The following is a 19459-nucleotide window of genomic DNA, read 5'->3' as shown; positions in this document are numbered from 1 at the left end:
TCAGTTTACAGGGACCTTACATTAACTGATTTTAATATTCCTGCAGTGTTTCTGTATAGACTTGATCCACAATGAGCGTGTTCTTGTAGCATCAAGTGCTTGCTTTATTTCCATCACTCCACTTATTGATCTGCTAGAATACTTTGCTTTCAGTATTGATCTGAACATTATTAATAGTTATTTTCCTGTAGCTTCCTATATCAGTGGGCTGCTCGGTTGTGCAGCATTCAACAAGATGTGAGTTTGTGGTGAGTTTGATGGATGCTGCTGTCAGAGCACCTGAGAGCACCACTGTCATGTCATGATTTCTGCAGGCACTTTGCATCGATAAATCAAGTTCACTTATGCACAGTGTGCTCTTGGCCGGCATGTGAAGTGTCAGGTGGATGTTGTTGACTCTAAAGTGCTGATGAATTATATGAGCTGTAATAAGTACGCTGCCACTGCTGGTTTGCATTTTCTGAAGGGGGCTTTGGCTCATTTGTCCTTGTCTGAACAACAGTTATAATGTTACCTATTTACTGTACAAAACAATAAAAAGACATGTAAAAGCAGGTCACACAACAGCTAGTACAACAGATAGTAGTATAGAAACGGTTTGCTTCGGTTGCAGCCATGGGCGGATTTCGAAATAATGGGTCCCTGGGCACAGATGTGCAAAAGGCCCCACCACCCTAAGGGCAAAGCATACAAGCCCTTGTTACACTGCCACAGGCTGAAATATCACGCCACCTAGCCGTTCTTTATAAAAGGTACTATTGCGATATGCGAGGACAGAGTTGTCTCACCTTAAAACCGGAAACAGAGGGAGTGACAGCTCCAAGTCACACAGTACGTTTACATGTACAGTTAAGTTGAGCTTCAGTTACAGCTCGATTAGGACATTTTATTGGACTACTGTCATTGTCCCAGTATACAAGCAATGGAGGAGTATTGATTTATTGATGGAAGTATGTTCGACACTGCAACTGTAGGTGGCGCTATGTCCCACTTTAGCTATCGAACCACAGCTGCTATCAGACCTTTTTCTGTTTGATCGATGACATCACTTACCAAACAAGTTAGCAAGCGGCAAACAGGATGCATGTTGAATGTTGAAAACATGAACAACAGTTCGGCACTGCAGTTCATACGTACGTATTACGTGCGTTTCTTTTTGGACAAATGAGAAACGCATTTTTTTCTCTTGGTTTTTTTTGTAGTTAGTTGTTTTGCCACTTTTCATAGTCATTGTTAGTCTCTTTTCATTTTTTTTTTAATTTATTTTTTTTTACCTATTTTTAAAATCAGTTTTTATCAAATATGAGAGTTTTCATTCTAGACAACAACATGTGTCTGGTGGACTGAAAAAGCAATTCATTTTATCCTTACAGAAGTTGTATTTGTATTTGCAATACTAATAATCTCTACAATAAAAAATAGACACTTGGTGTTTGTGTATTGATACAATATTGCCACGCAAAAAATATCACAATACAATGCCATATCGATTTTCCCCCCACCCCGAACTGCATTTATTTTTTTAGAAAAGCTTCATTATTTAACCATCAATCTTTATTTGAACAATGAAGTGTTTCCCTTTTGCAAGTAGCAGTGGGTTGAGATACCATTTTAAAGGGCCGAAACAGTTTGAGAAATTGTTCATACATAAAATAACCAGTTGATCATGTGTGTTTTTTGCCTGTGCCTGATAAAAGCCCTTCATCGCAATAATGCAGAAGTTATATTAATATTAAATATTGTCAATTTTTATTAAAAAAGCTCATTGGTGTAGCCAGATCAGTAAGCCATAGATGTGTTTATAACATCAGAAACCTGCCTGAAGTTCTCTGATAAGGAATATGAAGCATAGAACTGTAGTGCAGGTGCTTCATGTTACCTGGTTATTGGGTTACCTGTCTTGGGTTGTTTACACCTGCTCCTGTTTTCTCTCAGGTAATTTGAAACACTGTTAAAGCACAGTAATCCTCTGTGGACAACCAGCTGAATCAAAACAGTTTTAATTGTCTTTGTTACATGAAGCATTCAAACGTCTTTTTACTTTTTCCTCTCTCTTTCAGGTAATGATCTTCCAGTCCACTATCTACGCCTCCTGGCCCCTCCCTTGCAGCTCCTGTCAGCCGCAGTGTGGCAAGTCGTGCAGCAGGGACTTGTGGACCACTATGGGATGCTGGAGGAGTTTGTTACCATGGTGACAGAACTGGTCCCAGAGCTGATGAGCTATAGTCAGAGGGCTCAGCTCATACTGGGACTCAGGGCCAGGGTCAGTAATAAGCACTGTTTAACCAGAACGAGGCAACGCTTGTACTTATTTTAAATGTTTGTCTCTTTTTAACAAGTTTACGCTCTCTTATAACGTACTCTCTTATAACGATGATCTAATTGGTTTGATTTCTTTCGAAAACATGGAAAAAAGGCAATGAGCAACTTGGCAAGAAGTGTCCCGCAATTCCCAATAGAATGAATAAAACGTGACAAGAAACATAAACTGATAAAAGAAAAGACAGAAAATTATTAGAAAACTGTTAAAAAATTAAAAATAGATTATTTTAGCACTGTTTTCCATCTAATTTTCTTTATTTTAATATTTTTTTTAAACCTTTCTTTGATGAAATTTTAATTTTAATTTAAGAAATTTTCATGTAACTTTAACTAATTGTTTTGCTGATTTTGGGGGGTTGTTTTGGATTGGATTTCCTATAAAGTTGCTTATTGCCTTCTAATGGTCTTGAAAGAAATAAGGCCAATTTGCTCAGGTTTCAAAGGGATAAAGAGGCAAATTTATAAACAGTTTTAAGTCGCTAATAGGTAGATGATTAGTGATGTAAGTTTTCTTTCTCACTTTTCTTTGTTATTATTGAATTTCTTCCACTTTAAACAGATTAGCAACAGGTCAAATACTTTCATATGGCAGCTTAATTTTATGCAACACAAAAAAGCATGGAAGTGTAATGCATTCGCTTGACCACAAAATATTTTCCCTGTTGTTATTTTTGTTTGTTTGTTTTATTAACAAGATTATTATTTTAGAATTATAAGAAAAGTTTTCCGCGACATTGTGCTCTTGTCTTTTTTTCTGAATTAGGCAGAAAATAATCTCACAAATTGTTGTTTTTCTGAATTAAATTGCATTATTTTTACTTGCACATGCAAGCTCAGGTACTATGATGTTCTGTATATATGTCTATGCTTCTGTATATAGTTTTATTTATGTTGCATCTTGATCCCAGTGAAACGCTCAGCCAGTCTGCCGTGGACAGAAATGTACAGCATGGTAAAATGACAGTAAACTTGATTTGATTTGTCTCAAGTGAATGCATTACTCTTCTGTAGAAAAGAGAGCAAAGATGAAAATAAGTTCCTCAGTTGTTGTTGTCCAGTGATGCATAATCCAGGACTGTTTTCTTTGTGTGCGTACATTCAGCTGGTTCTGGAGATGTGTCGAGGTGAGCACCCGGTGGACATGCAAACCATTCAGCCTCATCTGGACAGAATTAAAGCTCCCGTCAGCACTGCCAAGGATCACCATGTAAGTAAACTGTCGCTGGCAAACACGCAGCTGTTTTCTTCCTGGTGTGGAAGTTTACAGTTTTGATTGATTTAGTCTCATGACTGCTGGTTTACTTCAAACCTTATAAAAAACTGTGTTTATGTCAAGAGTACACTTGATTAGAATTTCAGAAAACATAAATGATGCATAACTATATCATTTACAATCATACACAAGACAAATGTGTACAAAAATACATAAAAAATAAATACAGTCCATCATACAGTTAATATGAAGTAACGTATGCCAGGCTTCCATCTTGCAGAGGAGTAAATCAGTCAACTCGAAATTCACTATGCTGACCAGTATACTTCCTATTTTGGATGTTTAAGATGATTAATCAAAGGACTCTGTGCATGCGTGTGTGTAACCGTAGGTAACCATAAACCAGGTGGAGGAATCTGAGGTGAACTTTGTGGAGTTGGTGCATTCATTACTGGAGGATCCCTCTGAAAGAAAATATTTTTTCCAGGTGAGACGGCACTCAGTCTTTATTGTGTTGCTTTACTTTCCTTTTAGCTGAGCAGGAAACTTTTAAAATGTTATCTGGGTGTCAGCTGCAGGGTCACGTTAAATAAGACTCTATTTTAAGCCTGGGAGATTTTCAAAACAGTGTCTGTTTGAACACTGAATACACGTTTGGTTTGCAAACGCTGCGAATTTTGCGAATGTTGTAAGTTTGTTGCTTGTTTCACATGCGTGAATTTTTATGCTGTTCGTTTGAACTTTTGCTGTTGTGTTTAAGTCTGTTCGTTCTTTTATGTGAAATTCCTTATGCTGCTGTCTTGGCTAGGACTCCCTTGAAAAAGAAATTCTGAATCTCAGTGGGACTATTCCTTGTAAAATGAAATGAAAAATGTATTTAATGATGAACATTAAAATGAAAAGAGAAGACAATCCATCAGTGCTCACATTGATTTAACTGCATCGTATACTCTAATATATGCTGTACCATCAGTTCATCAGATGGAAGAACGTCCAGTGACATTTCTGACTTTTTCCAAACAACAAACCATCCCTACTATGTCTTCTCATTTGCAGGAAATCTTCCCTGTATATTTTGGGCCAAAGTATGATGCTGCACTCGAGATGCTGGTGTGGGAGTTCATATCAAGACTGGAGGAGCTGCTGCCAGTTCCAGACTTCACACAGGTGCCATGTTTCTTTTATAATAATGATAACAAATTTTATTTGTATAGTGCTTTTCTAAACTAAAGTTATAAAGTGCTTCACAAAACCAAACCATACATTACAAGAGCTTAAGGTAAAACAACATCAACCCCATTAAAACATACATACATACATATTACATTCTAAATTTATACAAATTACCGGGTGAACACGCCAATTTCAGCTCTTTAACCGGTGACGTGCTGCCACTAATTACCATCCGTCTCCTCCTAAAGTGCACTAAAACACAGATCCAACTACTTCTGCACCTAGTTTAAAAGAGAGACTGAATAAGTAAGAGATATATAAAGAGAAGAAACAACTGAAAAGTTTGCAAAGACCTCTGTTCCTGCTGCTGTCTACTGTTCACCTGCTCTCCTGCCTGTCTTGGTGATGTTGCACGGACACACCAAAAAAAAACAACCAACACGCACACATAAAAGCTGACAGAAAGGCAGACTCGTGTGCTGCAGTGGTGTGTTCTCTGGCAGTTGGAATACAATCTATCGCCTATGCTCAGTGGGTTTACCCGTGTTTGTATAGCGCTCTTAATGAATGGTCCAGCTCCAAAAAAAAAAAGTCCATACAAAGCAGAAGATATTTTAATTATGGCAGGCCGTCATAAATAAATGATTGTGTGGGAGTCCCTGTTTGAAATACAAATGGTCATTTGGGGGGTGAAGTCTTCCTTTAAACCAACTTATGATAATTCAAAGGTCCTAATAAGTCATAATTGTCTCCATTTTTTTAAAGAGAAAAACATACTGATTTTTATACGCCTATGACCTTTTACTCTATTGCTGCTGCCAAGGTTTTTTACAGTCACAGAGCTGCTGACATTCACACTCACATAACAGGCCATATTTTGACCAAGGTTACATCCCTATTGTGTTACCTGCCCTCTGCGGTGTTGATGTGAAGCTACCAGGGGAGGTAACCAGGCGCTGTGGGAGGTCTTTACTACTTGTTTTGCTTCTGCCTTTTATTCCACCATCAGAATAACCCGAATGTAAAACAGAGAAGTGAATCACCAGAAAATAGCTCTGGCATTATACCAAATTGAGCTGCTTTTTTCAGGCTGACTGTGTACTGTCTCACTGCAGGGGCTCATCTGTGTGCACCACTGACCCAGAGGCTGATATGGAGGAGGGTTAACTGGGTACAGGTGCAACACATTTTCCCAGTGGACTGTTTCCTTCTCCTCCTTTTCTGTACCGAACAGTGGCGCAGTAGTAATATAGCAAAATCAGATTAGTAGCAGTTAAATGCTACAAAATAAAGTCTAAAAAATGTTCATCAAGCTCATTTTCTGTTGGTCAGAAAGACTTTTTATGTAACGTTCCTCATATGCATGACAGTAACACAAGTGGAACGCAAAGTGACGCATGTATGTCAAGAAAAACACAACACCTTATCTAATTAATTTGGCAATTTTAAAAAAATGAATGGATGCGGGATTACTAAAGCAAGTAACTTGATCTCTCTTTTCAGTTGGCAGCTTTGCTCGGAGATGCGCCGTCATTCCTCGATGACTGTTTACAATCCTTCTTTCCGCCAGACGACGTGAAGGCTGTGCTGGAACACCACAGGAACCTCGGTCATTTTGAAGAGAAAGGTGCTGCACTGTAGGCTCGTGGTTGTGTACTTAAATCATACGCTGTAACATAAGTGCGACCACAAAGTGACAGTCGTCACCAAAATTAATATGGTGATCCTGGATAGTAGCCTTTAATAAACATTTGTGATAGATGACGCTGTAAGCAAATATTATTTATCACACGCAGAACTTTTTTTTTGATATGATAATAATGATAAAATAATAAAATAATAATTATAAAAAGAATTTTAAAAAATAATGATAATAGTAATAGTAATAATTATTATTATATATTCAGTATTTATGTATTTAAGAAGAAGTTGAACCTGAAGTGAGAAAAAATAGTCATTGTTGTCTTTACATTTTGTTAAATTTGACAGTTTTTACCTGTTGATTTATGGTTGAAGCCAGCTGGAGTCTAATTAACTATATTTTTCCAAATTGTAGATCCTAGATTATTACCGATGGATGACTGCATTCTCTCCTCCCTGTCTCTGCCTCCTGGGAGCAAACCTGTCACTGACACCTCCTCATGCTCACCTGCTCTCAAAGAGTCAAACCCTCCAGAGCACAAAGGAAGTCTCGACGCTCCCTTCAGCACAAGCCGTCTAGAGAGGGCGATCAGGAGGAGCTCTGAGACGCTGAGACAAACACTGAAGGAGACGAGAGACTCGGGCAGCTGGCAGCTGCAGGTTAGAGGCGGAAACACTTCTCAGGAGGGGAGGATGCAAAACTCAGTCAGTGCACGACCATGTGATGAAACCATAGACCTCACCACGCCTAATGAGACTGCGGATACAGACTCAGCAGCCAATGACAACAGCCAAAGCTTGAGAGGAGGGCCTGTTCTCAGGAAGAGGAAGCTGAGCGAAGGCGTGGATATTCCTGCAAAACAGCCTGCCGAGGCGACACCTTTCTTGTAAGATTACCAGAAATGTTTTTTTACATTTGTAGTTATAGGTGGGCTTAATAATGAAAATGTGAAAGAATGTTTAAAAGCTTTAATACAATAGCAATACAAAATTCTTCGTTTTTTCTGATATTTTATAGAATTTGGAACTTATCAGATAATATGTCCCTCCACGATATCTGGTTTACAGCGTACCAGAAGATGCCTGTGCGTACAGCTTTGTGTGGTCTGACTGTAACAGCAATATTTAAATATCACAAATTCAACATACATATTTATAAAATTATTTTGGGATGCACGGTTTACTGTTTGCTTTCCCTCTATTTTTAAATGCTAAAAAACAGTTTCCACTGATGGCAACCAAAGCTCAAGAATTTGTCGTTAAAGAACCATTACTGCTGAGCCAAGCAGTCGTCGTTCCCAGACAATCAACCCTAATGACTCTAGTAATCACCTGACTCTCCATATAGTACCATCATCAGGTTAAATGTTGAATTTGTCCAATCCCACAGACGTCAAACCAGAGACATTTCCATCAACCTCAGCTTTACTTTTTCAGCATGCAAACGTGCTAAACAATTTGTGGGTAAAGAAATCGCCTTGATTGGATTAGAAAAGAATTGTGCAAAGTAATCTGTCAATTAACTACTTTGTGTGTTTTCCATGTTTGCAGGGATTCATCAGTGGACGATGAGAATTCAGGAGAATCTCCTCTGATCTCCATATGGGGAGAATATACAGGTTTGTACAGTTTATATATGGGTGAATAGATTGTTTTGGTGCATTATGTCATTCATTTAATTTTTTTTTTTATTTCTGTGTCATGCCAGACATTTGCCATCCCACACCATAATGTTAATGCATCCTCTGGTCTTGTATATATCCCAAATGAGCTGTCCACAAGAGTAACTACTAAATATTAACAGATTATCTTGATAAAGACCTTTTTTTTCTTCTCTTAACTAAGTATTTATGCATCTTACATATTAACAAAAATTTGTTTTTTATCTTACTGCACAGTGCATCGCATAGTACACAATAAAAAGTACCATAGAAAACAGTGTGGAATCATTATCTATATATTTTAGACAGCACATTGCACAGATTGGCTTTTCTTTGTTTAGATTAACATATTGTCAAAAGTATCTATCTAGCATATCAGTCTAAGCTTAAGCTTTTCAAGAACTCTTCTCGTTTCATTTCAGACTCTCAGGAAGGTTCTTTCCCAGTTGTGACGGACACAAAAGTTCCCTGGTCAGACGAGGAGACGCTCAATCTGCTCGACATCTGGGGGAAGGACTCGGTGCAGCGAGCTTTGAAGGGCTGTTTAAAAAACCGCCACATATTCACACAGATCGCTCAGAAGATGGCAGAGAGAGGCTACATGAGAACGGTGGAACAGTGTCAGACCAGGATCAAACGGCTGAAGAAGAGCTTCCGCCAGAACAACAAGTGGGTGTTACATGAAATGTCCTTTCTGCTTGTCTTTCTGTCCAATCATTGCAGTTTGACAATATTTCTGATAACATCATAAAAGAGGCAAAATGTCCATTTTCTTCCTCTTCTGTCAAACCCCAGAGGGAACTCCAGGCTGGAGTATAAATTCTACGAGCAGCTGAAGCGGGTTCTCGGCTCCTCAGCTCCCTCAGCTGTTCCTGAGGTCACCTATGATGTTGAAGAGGTCATCGATGAGGACGAGTCCCAAGACGGAGATGAAGACTTGCAGTTTCTTGGTCAGACGAGTCGACTGGAAATCGGTACAGTGCTATTTTTTTTTAGTGTAGTTTGGGTCTACAACAGAAAATAATTATTTCTGTTATAATAAACTGTAAAACTTCAAACAAAAGCTTAGTCCCAGTTAAACGCCCAGTCCCTTTCACAAATAATCAGAGGCCTGGTCTGGTGTCATGCAGTTCGTTTTTATTGTTTTTGGCTACTTGCTGGAGTTAACATCAGTTAGCTGCTTAGATCATGCATACAAATATGTATATGTGTTAAAACTGCTGTTAAAATGGACATAATACTCACAATATTAGCTTGGTAAAGATTCTCCATATTAACTGACACCATGAGCACCAAAGAAGAAGATATTACCGGCATAATTAACAAGAGGGACGGAAAAACAAGCGAGAGATTAGTAGATGTAATTTTTTTTTTTAAAGTTAGGGTAAAATGTCCAGTGAACTATATTCATAATTGTCATGATTATATATCAAAAAATATTTTACAGAATTATTATATTTTTATCTCATCTCTCACTTTCTTTTCTTTCTTTCTTGTTTTTTTTTTTACTGTGTTTCATTTTCTTTTTTTAATGTTTTTTTTGGGTAATTTTCTTGTATTTGGGTAATTTCTTCTTTTGTTGCTCATCACCTACCTCACATGTTTTTTAGATAAATAAATGAATGAAGAAAGATGATTTGCCCAGGTTTCAAAAGGCTAAATAAATAATTTGATGAATTTCACGTCCTTGCTGAGCAACACTTTTGTGTGAAAGGAATTAAAAGCCCGTCCCATATAGACCCCAAATATAAGCCTGTTGAGGTCAGTGAATTAGGCAAATAATAGCAAATAAATAAAGTTTTACAGTATGTGTGTTTTACGTATTCATTACTGACTACTTGTTGATTATAAGTATTATATACCACATACATGCTTCAAAAAAAACAAACTATCCCATTAATCATATTTTTCAGTTATATTTATATAACAAATTCCAGTAAAATTATCATACTGGACAAACAATATGATTCATATTTTTATTTTAGGAACCAGAAGTGTTCCGTGGACAGACTTCGAGACGTTGGCCCTCATCAACACGTGGGGAGAGGACAAGATGCAGCAGGACCTGAGAGGAATGCACAGAACCGGACACATTTTCTCCGTCATATCCAACAAGATGTCTGCGCAGGGCTTCTCCCGCACACCCGAGCAGTGCCAAACAAGACTGAAAAGGCTGAAATCAAATTTTAGACAGTGCTACCAAAACAAGTAAGCATGCTCACAGCAAAACATAGTGAAAGGAAACGTTAATGTTTGTTAATTTAATATCTGTTCTCTTCTTATTTCTTGATGTAGCATGAAGGGACTGGAGCAAGTAGAATGCAAGTTTTACAATGAACTGGGAAGAATTTTAGTGAAGGACTTTCAGTCAGTGCCGCAGCTGGAGGAAATAACAGGAGAGCCCGAAGACAACGACTTTCCCTCCTTCTCCCATCAGGATATCGGTAAACGCTAATGTCCTCTACAGACAGCAGGGAGGGGAGTTCAGACAACAAGCTGAGGTGGTTTTAATCACATTACCTTTAGTCACCCTTCCACCTAATGATGAGACACTGACTGACCCTTATATGGAGGACAGAAAATGCCAAAATCAAAAATTGATTAATAAATTAATATGCCATTAAATGTACCAATATTTAAAAAGAAATGTAGGCTTAGATTTATTGATGAGTTGTGAAATTCATTTGTTTTGCTTTCTTTCTTTTTGATTTATTTACCTTATTTACTAATGGTATATTAATTTATTGAAAGAATTTTTTGGGTTTTTTTGCAGCTTCTGTCCTCTATATACTTATGCCTTTATCTCTTACTAAAGTTTACTGCTCCATATTTTGTAACTGTCAATATTATATATTCTCAAATAAATTCTGTCATTGATGTCTTTTTTTGGAAATTAATTGTTAGTATATGTTGTGCCCCGTAATGCAAAAAGAAAATAATGAACAGTTGTGTTTTTCAATGAGTATAGTTCTTTTAAACTTTGCAGAAACAAACTAACAGCATATCATATTCAGAACAAAAATACAACTAGAGATGCAGTTTGGCTAATATTATTAGTAGTGACCAGTGAGTAGATGCTGACAGAATCAACACAAAAGTTATTAAATAAGGTGTTTAATTTTGTATTTGTGTCTCCTCAGAGTCTGCTGTGGGAGCTCAGGAAGAGAGCAGGAAAGTCCCCTGGTCTGACAAAGAGACCATCATCCTCCTGGAGATCTGGGGAGACCCACAGGTAATTTTATAATGGCCATATGTAGACTTACTTTTAGGGCTGCAGTGTGTAACTTTTATGTTGAAGTGAAATTAATAATACAAACAGTAACATCAACATGTGCTTATGATGTATGACAGCAGAAGAGCTTGCCGCATCTCTGCCTTTCTTTTATTTTGTTAAGTTTAAATCCTGCCTCTGAGGGCCGAGTTTCTTTTTTACGTCAAGCATCCACTCCAGAATCTTCTCTTTGACATTTCTTAGGATTTTACGCCACAGCTTCTGCCGTACTTTAGCTGCGTCTTTGTCTCTTCGGACTCTCCCTCCTTCCCACCCCTTTTAGCTTAGGCTGGCTGATGTAAAATACCTCAATTCTTGTTACCACAGTCACCACAATATATAGTACAAAATAATATATAATACAGAGAGCTTTTCCTGGCAGTGAAACAGCATTGTGTGAACTCAAGAGCTTGAATGCAGCAGCTGTTGAGTTATATGTAAAAGTACCACACCACAGCTTTAACTTTTCCGATAATCAGGCTGAACTGCCACCTCATTTCTCTTCATCACATCCTTCATAATTTCAATTGTTAGAAAAAAAAACATGAATTTATCAAGTTATCTTTTTTTCTCCTGCTCAAAAGTGAAACTCTTGAGTGTAAGAAGAGAGCTCCGGGAACATACAGACAAACAAAAAGAATAATATTTCTAAAAATTAAAAGAGAAATCTATTCAATCCTAAAATGCACATTGCATGTGTGATATCATCTTCAGTTTGATTGATAAACAAATTTTAAATATTTTAATTATATCGCCACCTTTATTACAAACTTCTCCTATATTTAGGTCCAGCAGAACATGAGACGATACCCTCACAACGGTCACATTTTTACCGAAATATCAGAGAAACTCGGCGCCAACGGCTACTCCCGCAGCGCAGGGCAGTGCCACACCAGGATCAAACGGCTGAAAGCCAGCTATCGGCAGTGCCGGGAAAACATGAGGTGATGGCTGCATGTGTATATTCATGTTGTGCACTCTGCTTCAGGCAGGATGTGTGTTTTTAAAACAGCTGCCTCTGCTGTCCGCAGCTCCTCTGGGACGGATAGAGTCGACTTTAAGTTTTATGATCTGCTGGAACAAATTCTGGACAAGCAGCCATCCACATCCTCCGCTGTGGTGACGGACCACATCGAAATATCAGAAGACTCCAACAGTGAATCAGTGATGGAAACAGGTAAAAAAAATCATCATCAACTCGTGATTAAAAAGGCAGAAACACTCAAGATTACACTTATTACTGATTATAGCTACAATAACAGCATTTATATTATTGTGATTGACATGTGCAGCGTTTCAGATGTGTTCTTTGAAGCAGTTCAAAAGCTGAAGCATGCTGAAACATGCAACTTATTATTTCACATTAATTTTGTTATCAGTAATCTTAGAATCACTTTTTTTGTAAAGTATTTTTTAGTTTGAGCTTGATGATTTGCTGCTTTTCTCTTTGTTAAATTTTGCACATTTAATTGCAGATTTGTAGACGTAAGTTTTGGGATGTGTGATTAAAAATCCTCCCTCGGGCCAGTTTTATTACATCTTTAATCACACATATATCCAAGTCAGTTTACTGTCTTCAAAAAACTGAGCTGTCTCCTGGAGCAGACTGACATTACTTTCACCCTCCTCTCGTGGGCCTTGTTGGCAGAGCCCCGTCGTTACGCCCTCTGATCACTGCTCCCCACTTTTGCAACCATTGTTTCTTGAAAACCCCATGACATCGCCGGAGGGCACACACCTACTTGAGCAGAGATGGCAAACGCACACACCGTTTTCTTTTAGCTCAGCTCTAGGGTAACAAAACACATATGTGATTGATAGTAAATATATGTTTATTGATTCTAATAATGCAATCTATTAATACATTCAGGTGAGTAAAAAAAAGTCTATATTTAATGACATTTTATAAATGACATATGGGCATTTTTCACTGTTTTTAAACAGACAAAACATTTAACCCATAAATTGGAAAGTGACCACGAGTTGCAGCTCTAATTTTCTGTAAAAAAATATGTGTAATTGCTGTACTCCAACAGGCGGATTAGTTTGATTTTAGTGTTGCAATCGTTGTTCCATTTTCTAAGAAGTCGCAAGGGAGCTCCTTGTTGGGTGCTTCGTCATAAATGTGTGTCTTGTTTACATGTGAATGCCTCCTGGTATATATCTGTTTGTAATAGTCCCAGCTGAATTTGAGTTGCTGTAGCCATCAAAGGGAAACTTTGCTGATTTTAAACTAGCTCTGTCTTTGCAGTGCACAGGGGGAGGCCAAACAACGTTCATCTACACACACTGCAGCGATAGACCGGTTAAAAATCGCCAAGGTTTCCCTTTATCTACAAATATCGCTATATTTCCAAGCTGTTGTGGCTGTCACAGTTAGTGGAGACAGACCTTCAGTGGCTGCAGCAACTGAAACGCAGCCAGTACAAACCTTAAGGGCCAGAGGTTTGATCATGAACCGCTCCTTGCTGGATCAGCAGACTTTTCGGCTTTGTAGTCTCCGAGCAGCGAGGAGTGAGGTGGAGGGAACATGGATTGGGTTAGTGAGCTCGCAGCAGTCTCTTTCAGCGGCGTGGCAGCCAGTCATGGGGCCTTAAAATTTGGCAGCCCGCTTCGTCATGTGAAAGTGAGCATGTTTTCACAATAGATGCTACCAGACCAAGAGAGGCTGTAGCACCAAAGCAGTGTTTCAATTTAAAGGGGTGCATTTTATTGCTTATTAAAGTAACTTTATGTTTATAAGAGGAATAATTGTCATTCTGTCTTTCAAAAGAGACACCGGCTTTCTTTAATGCATTAATTTAACTCATTAACAACCTACAAACTATACTTGTGGAGTAGATGAATGAAGCATTTGTAAATGAAGAGACAGAAAAAAAAACAATCAGCATGAAAGCAAACAGTATTTTTTTGTGCTTCACAGAGACAAATCACATTACTTGGCTTTAACTTTTGAAACTGTGCGCTAAGTTCAAATCAAATCTGTGCAGACACTGACACGTGCTGTGTTTCTGCTGTTAGATGGAGAAATCAGCATGTCAGCAGAAAAAAACACATCCAGCTCCTGGTCCAATGACGAGACCCTGGCACTTATTGAGATCTGGGGCGACGAGGACGTTCAGAGGGCGCTAAGGGGTTTCGTCCACAACGGACACGTTTACGCCGACATTTCACAGAGAATGCAGGACCTCGGCTACTTGAAGACCTCGGAGCAGTGCCGCTGGAAAGTCAAATCACTAAGGACAAACTTTCGACAGTGCTACGACAGGAAGAAGTGAGATCAATCTTTCTATCAGTTTGCTTTCTGTTCAAATGCAGAATGACATTATTTGCTCATATTCACGTCTTTTCACGCCTTCCAGATGTGGAAGAAGAGTCGATTATAGATTCTACAACCAGCTGGAACAAATACTCGGACAGGAGGCAGTTTCTATCGATGAGTATGATGAAAGAGACGAACAGGCAGACCAGGATCCAGGTACAGTCGTGTTCACATCGTACTGTGTTCACACAACAATCAGTCTTTCTAAGGACTGCATCCATTTCTAAAACAGGTGCAGACGGTGCAAACACAGCGTGGACGGAGCAGGAGACTGCCGCTGTCGTGGAGATCTGGGCTGCAGACGATGTGCAGCACAGCCTGAAAACATGCGTCCGCAACGGGCACATATTTGCAGACATGTCGGAGAAAATGGCCGCCTTAGGATACCTGAGGACGGCGGAGCAGTGCCACTCCCGCATCAAACGTTTGAAGAAGACTTACAGGCGCTACTGCAACAGCCGCAGGTAAATAAATTGGTTGAGTGATTGTTTGTAGGACAGAAAACCCACACCTGGTGTTTTTTGCACACAGTTTTGTTTAAATTATGCAGATTTTACTCGTAGAGATTTTTCTCGTGTATTGCTGCTTTTAATTTTTTATGTGTATTTATTAAAATGTAATCTGTTCTATCAGCACAGTCGGTGGATCAGGGCGACTCAGTTTTACTGTGTTTGCTGCATGTGACAACAAAGCTTCCTTGAATCTTTCAAATTGCTTCATTGTTCATTTTGATTGAGATTACGGCCACAGTTTCCGCCGCAGTAGACTGTTTCACAACTTGCTTTTGCATTTTTGTGTCCCAGAAGTGGAGGACGTCCAGCTGCGTTTCGATACTTCCACCTCCTGGCTCCGGTGCTCGGTGACGACTCCATGTATGCTGACGTGGACAGTACTGCTGCTGACACCACCTTGCAGCCCTTCATGGACAAAGATCCTGACATGTGTAGGTTCAAATATGATCTGAGCCATCACACCTTTTGGAAAATTGTGCACAGCGTTATTTTGAGGAATAATTTTGGTTAAAAACCCTAAATCTGTTGTTCCTGCACATAGACGAGCAGCCGTCAGGCAGCCACCTCTTGGCCGACTTAAGCAGGAAGATGCCGTGGTCGGACCAGGAGACTCGCACCCTGCTGAAGATCTGGGGGGAAGACAATGTCCAGCTCACCCTGAAGGGTTGCCTGAAGAACCGCCACGTGTTCGAGTACATCTCTGAGAGGATGAGCGACAGAGGATTCACAAGGACCTCAGAGCAGTGCTACACCCGAATGAAGCGCCTTAAACATGGCTTCCTCCATGAAAAGTCAGTGAAGACAAAACAAAGATTTTTTTCTCCTCAAAACAAATGTATTAATTATATTAATGGTATTGTTAAAAGACAAAGTTTTTTTTTTTCAACCTTGACCTAATTTTCTATGTTTTTTGCGTTTGTTTGTCCACTAAAAGTGTTTTTGCCGCTGACAGGCTCAGATTGTTAATAGAAGGGTCTGCTAACTTTATGGAAAGGATCCCTACAAAAATAGACCTTTTTGTTTTGGAGTAAGATCCTTTCTGTTTAACCAGAAACCGCACAAAAAACGCCATCGCCAAACTCACCAGACTCCACTTAAATAAACAGTGATTTTAGAGCATCTGGAGCCAGCATATTTTCACATCAAACTGGCTGAATTAAGGGTTTATTGCAAACAAACCAGACTTGCTGATTGTTGGAACAGCGGACATATAAACCAAGACGGCTCTTGTGAGTTTTATTTTGTTTTTGTCGACTGTGAATGAAGTATGTTTTACTATATTATTAAATTATTGTTAATTTTAATGGCGTCTGATTGCTATTGCAATTTTGAGGCTGTTTCAGCGTAAACAAGAAGGATCTTACTCTAAAACGAAAGGTTTGGTCTCTTAAGCAATCCTGCCCAAAATGTTGTCAAACACTTATAATAACACTCTGAGCCTGTCAGTGGCAAAAACAAGCACTTTAAGCAGATTTAAACTGATGACGCATACAGTCCCTAGTGGTTATTCGCAGCCTGTTTTGTAGCAGAAGGTTGCAGTGTTCCTGCTCAATACTGCACTTATTTCAAAAATCGTTGTCTCCGTCAGTCACTTCGAAACAAAATGGGAAAATAGATTCCCAGTTGGAAAAATGATGAGCTTACCCTTTAATAGCCAGAACCATGAGGTAATACTTTGAGGCCAAAAAAAATCTCCAGAATACAACAGATTGAAAGGCCTTGAATCTAGCTTCTTCGTAAAATTAGGACAATTTATCAAAATCTCTCAGCTTTTCCTTTGCACCATCAGTAATTTATGTCTGCTCTAAAACAAACCCTGTAATGGGCACTTGCTGTGATAAAGTAGCAGTTATATGATGATATGAGTTTGTTTTGACATGACCCACGTAATTTATGAATTTTACCAATTTTTGATGTTGAAATTGCTGTGTGCGTTGTTGAATTACCATGCGAAATGTTTGGGAATTAATAGTTAATCACAGCCTAACTGTCAGTGTTTTTTTTTTGTCCATTTAAATTCAGGGAGGATTTTAAATTCTTCAGTGAGATGGACGAAATCTTCAGGAAGGAGCTGAAAGTTGACGGCTCAGTCGCGGACACATCAGTCACAGATGAGTCAGACGACCCCCCGCAGAAGAAAGGTGAAACTTCACAAAAACACTTAAGTGACACCATTGGATGTCAGAAATGCTGCATCAAACTAACTATTCTTCATTCATGACAGCAGTCATCACAGCAGGAGTGTCAGTGGTGGCATCAAGTGAGGACTTAGCTCTCATGTCTCATTTATTTAGTTTTTATCATAAAAAGTTGATCAAAACCAAACAGACAAAATAAATTAACTTTATGACCAAAATCAAAACAGGAGAGAGATACAGTTTGATAAACATATCTAAGAAGAAGTTAAGAATTTGACCCTGTGTTAAAAAACTAACAGTAAAGTTGTCTGTTTTTATGTTCCCCAAAAATCATAGTCAAAAAGCCATTTTTTGACCGTATTGTTTGTGTTGCATTCAAGTTTCACATTTTGAGCCGCATCTTTTTGTGCTTGTCATTCAGTTTCCGGTTCTTATGTACAAGTGACTTGAATCTACCGAATGTTTTTACCTTTGTGTTTTGTCAGATAACACAGTTTTTTTTAGCAATAAAGTAGATCTACAAGTGTATACATATGCCAGTATAGCTTTTCTCATATTATAATAATGCCATAAACCAGATTTTTTATTTTTTTTTAACTCTGAGACTTTGACTGTTAGTTGCCTCAGGTACCCAGTGGATGGCCGACAGCTCTAAGCTGGCCTGGAGCGATGGGGAGACCGAGGCCCTCCTGGACATTTGGGGGAGCGAGGAGATCCAGGAGAACCTGAAGGGCTGCACCAAGAACAAACACATCTTCATCCAGATCTCTGAGGTCATGGCCAGCCAGGGCTACATGCGAACTCCTGAACAGTGTCAGACCAGAATAAAGAGGCTGAGGGCCAATTTCCGACAATTCCTAGAGGGCAGGAAGTAAGTACTTTTGTTTGTTGCTAGGAGATGTGGTTAGCTCCCGCTGCAGGTGCAAACATCTGAATACATTTTTATCTCCATCTATCGTCTCCATAACACGCTCTGAAATTCTGTTTCGTGTTTCCAGAGGAGATAAACAGGAATGCAAGTTCTTTGACCAGCTGGTGCAAATATTTGGAAGCAAGTATGTAATAAACTCTGACCCCCTGGCCGACGACACAGCTGATAGCGTAGGTAAGAAGTCACACTGCCTCACTGTTGTCCATCATGTTAGTGTTATGCAATGACTTTATACACCGGATAACGCTTCTGGTAGCTAGTGAGCAATGACTGGTTTACATTACTGTTATATTTAGTTTCTTTCATTTTTTTGTCATGTGAATAAAATAAAAGATCTTTCAGTTATTTCAAAAGCTAGAAATAATTAAGGTTTATTATTTTAAGAAAATGGAGCTTTTTGTAGTCAACTGTATCGTGTCTGACAACCTAAACATGCAGTAATTAACAACTTATAGCCTTATTTAAAATGTATTTTAGTCATAGTCAGTAGTTCAAAAACATGACCATGTGGTCTTACAGGGAGTTATGTATCATTGTTCTTACTTAGGTTTATTGTACAGATGAGGTATAAAGCTGTTTAAGCATGGATTTTTACAAGTACAAGTACAGTTTACAAGAATATTTATAAAAAAAACTGATTCTTGGGTTTTTATAAATGCTTGCACACCCGTTTGGAACAGTGTATAAGAAGGAAAATACTCTCGATTTTAGCAGATCAGCAGAAATACATTTGTGGCCAATGAAAATCCCTTTGATGTCATACCTCAAGGTCACAGCTAACTTGCTGCCTAAATGGGGGAACGTCTTATCAGTTTGATTTCTCAATATCGTAACACAAACACCTCAGTGACTGGCTCAACCGGCAAATACAGCTGCTTGCTAAACCATTGCTAAAAATCAACTCCAAACCAGCTCAATTAAATTCCCATTTTGTACTAACACTAAACAATACACAGTAGCTTGTAAGTCATAGTCACAATTTAATATCTAAAATTTACTTTCTCTAATCCAGAGACCTGAAACTGTCCATCATTGTTGAGTCGAATCACAGAGACGCAGCAGCTGCAGAGACAGGGGGGACATCCAGAAGAAAAAAACAAGGACTATTGAGCAGAAACTGTTACATTAACGGCTGTGGTGTGCAGTTCTTTACAGATGACGTTTGCCTCAGTACATATTTCAGATTCTTTTACGTTCTTCATACACACTGGATGTGGTAGTGTGTGTGCGTTTGTGTGCGTGCATTCGTGTGTGTGTGTGTGTGTGTGTGTGTGT

At 38.8% G+C, this 19459-nt stretch overlaps 1 protein-coding gene across 2 annotated transcripts in view; it reads left to right on the top strand.

The window, feature by feature from the left end:
• zgc:113263 (uncharacterized protein LOC503753 homolog) overlaps positions 1-19459 on the top strand; it is a 25130-nt gene extending 5671 nt beyond the window's left edge. For both annotated transcript variants that reach the window (XM_042511694.1, XM_042511693.1), the window contains exons 2-24: positions 2061-2263; positions 3425-3529; positions 3927-4022; positions 4592-4702; positions 6212-6335; positions 6765-7236; positions 7901-7968; positions 8433-8679; positions 8806-8984; positions 9996-10218; positions 10306-10454; positions 11151-11242; positions 12068-12225; positions 12313-12458; positions 14303-14555; positions 14644-14759; positions 14836-15067; positions 15407-15546; positions 15657-15906; positions 17138-17256; positions 17872-18124; positions 18252-18358; positions 19197-19459. In XM_042511694.1, coding sequence (XP_042367628.1) covers positions 2061-2263; positions 3425-3529; positions 3927-4022; positions 4592-4702; positions 6212-6335; positions 6765-7236; positions 7901-7968; positions 8433-8679; positions 8806-8984; positions 9996-10218; positions 10306-10454; positions 11151-11242; positions 12068-12225; positions 12313-12458; positions 14303-14555; positions 14644-14759; positions 14836-15067; positions 15407-15546; positions 15657-15906; positions 17138-17256; positions 17872-18124; positions 18252-18358; positions 19197-19204 — 3851 coding nt within the window. In that variant the 3' untranslated portion in view covers positions 19205-19459. The remainder of the gene's footprint in view (positions 1-2060; positions 2264-3424; positions 3530-3926; positions 4023-4591; positions 4703-6211; positions 6336-6764; positions 7237-7900; positions 7969-8432; positions 8680-8805; positions 8985-9995; positions 10219-10305; positions 10455-11150; positions 11243-12067; positions 12226-12312; positions 12459-14302; positions 14556-14643; positions 14760-14835; positions 15068-15406; positions 15547-15656; positions 15907-17137; positions 17257-17871; positions 18125-18251; positions 18359-19196) is intronic.

This window comes from Plectropomus leopardus, chromosome 22, assembly GCF_008729295.1.
Source record: "Plectropomus leopardus isolate mb chromosome 22, YSFRI_Pleo_2.0, whole genome shotgun sequence".
NCBI lineage: Eukaryota > Metazoa > Chordata > Actinopteri > Perciformes > Serranidae > Plectropomus > Plectropomus leopardus.
This window is presented reverse-complemented; position numbering and strand designations above follow the sequence as displayed.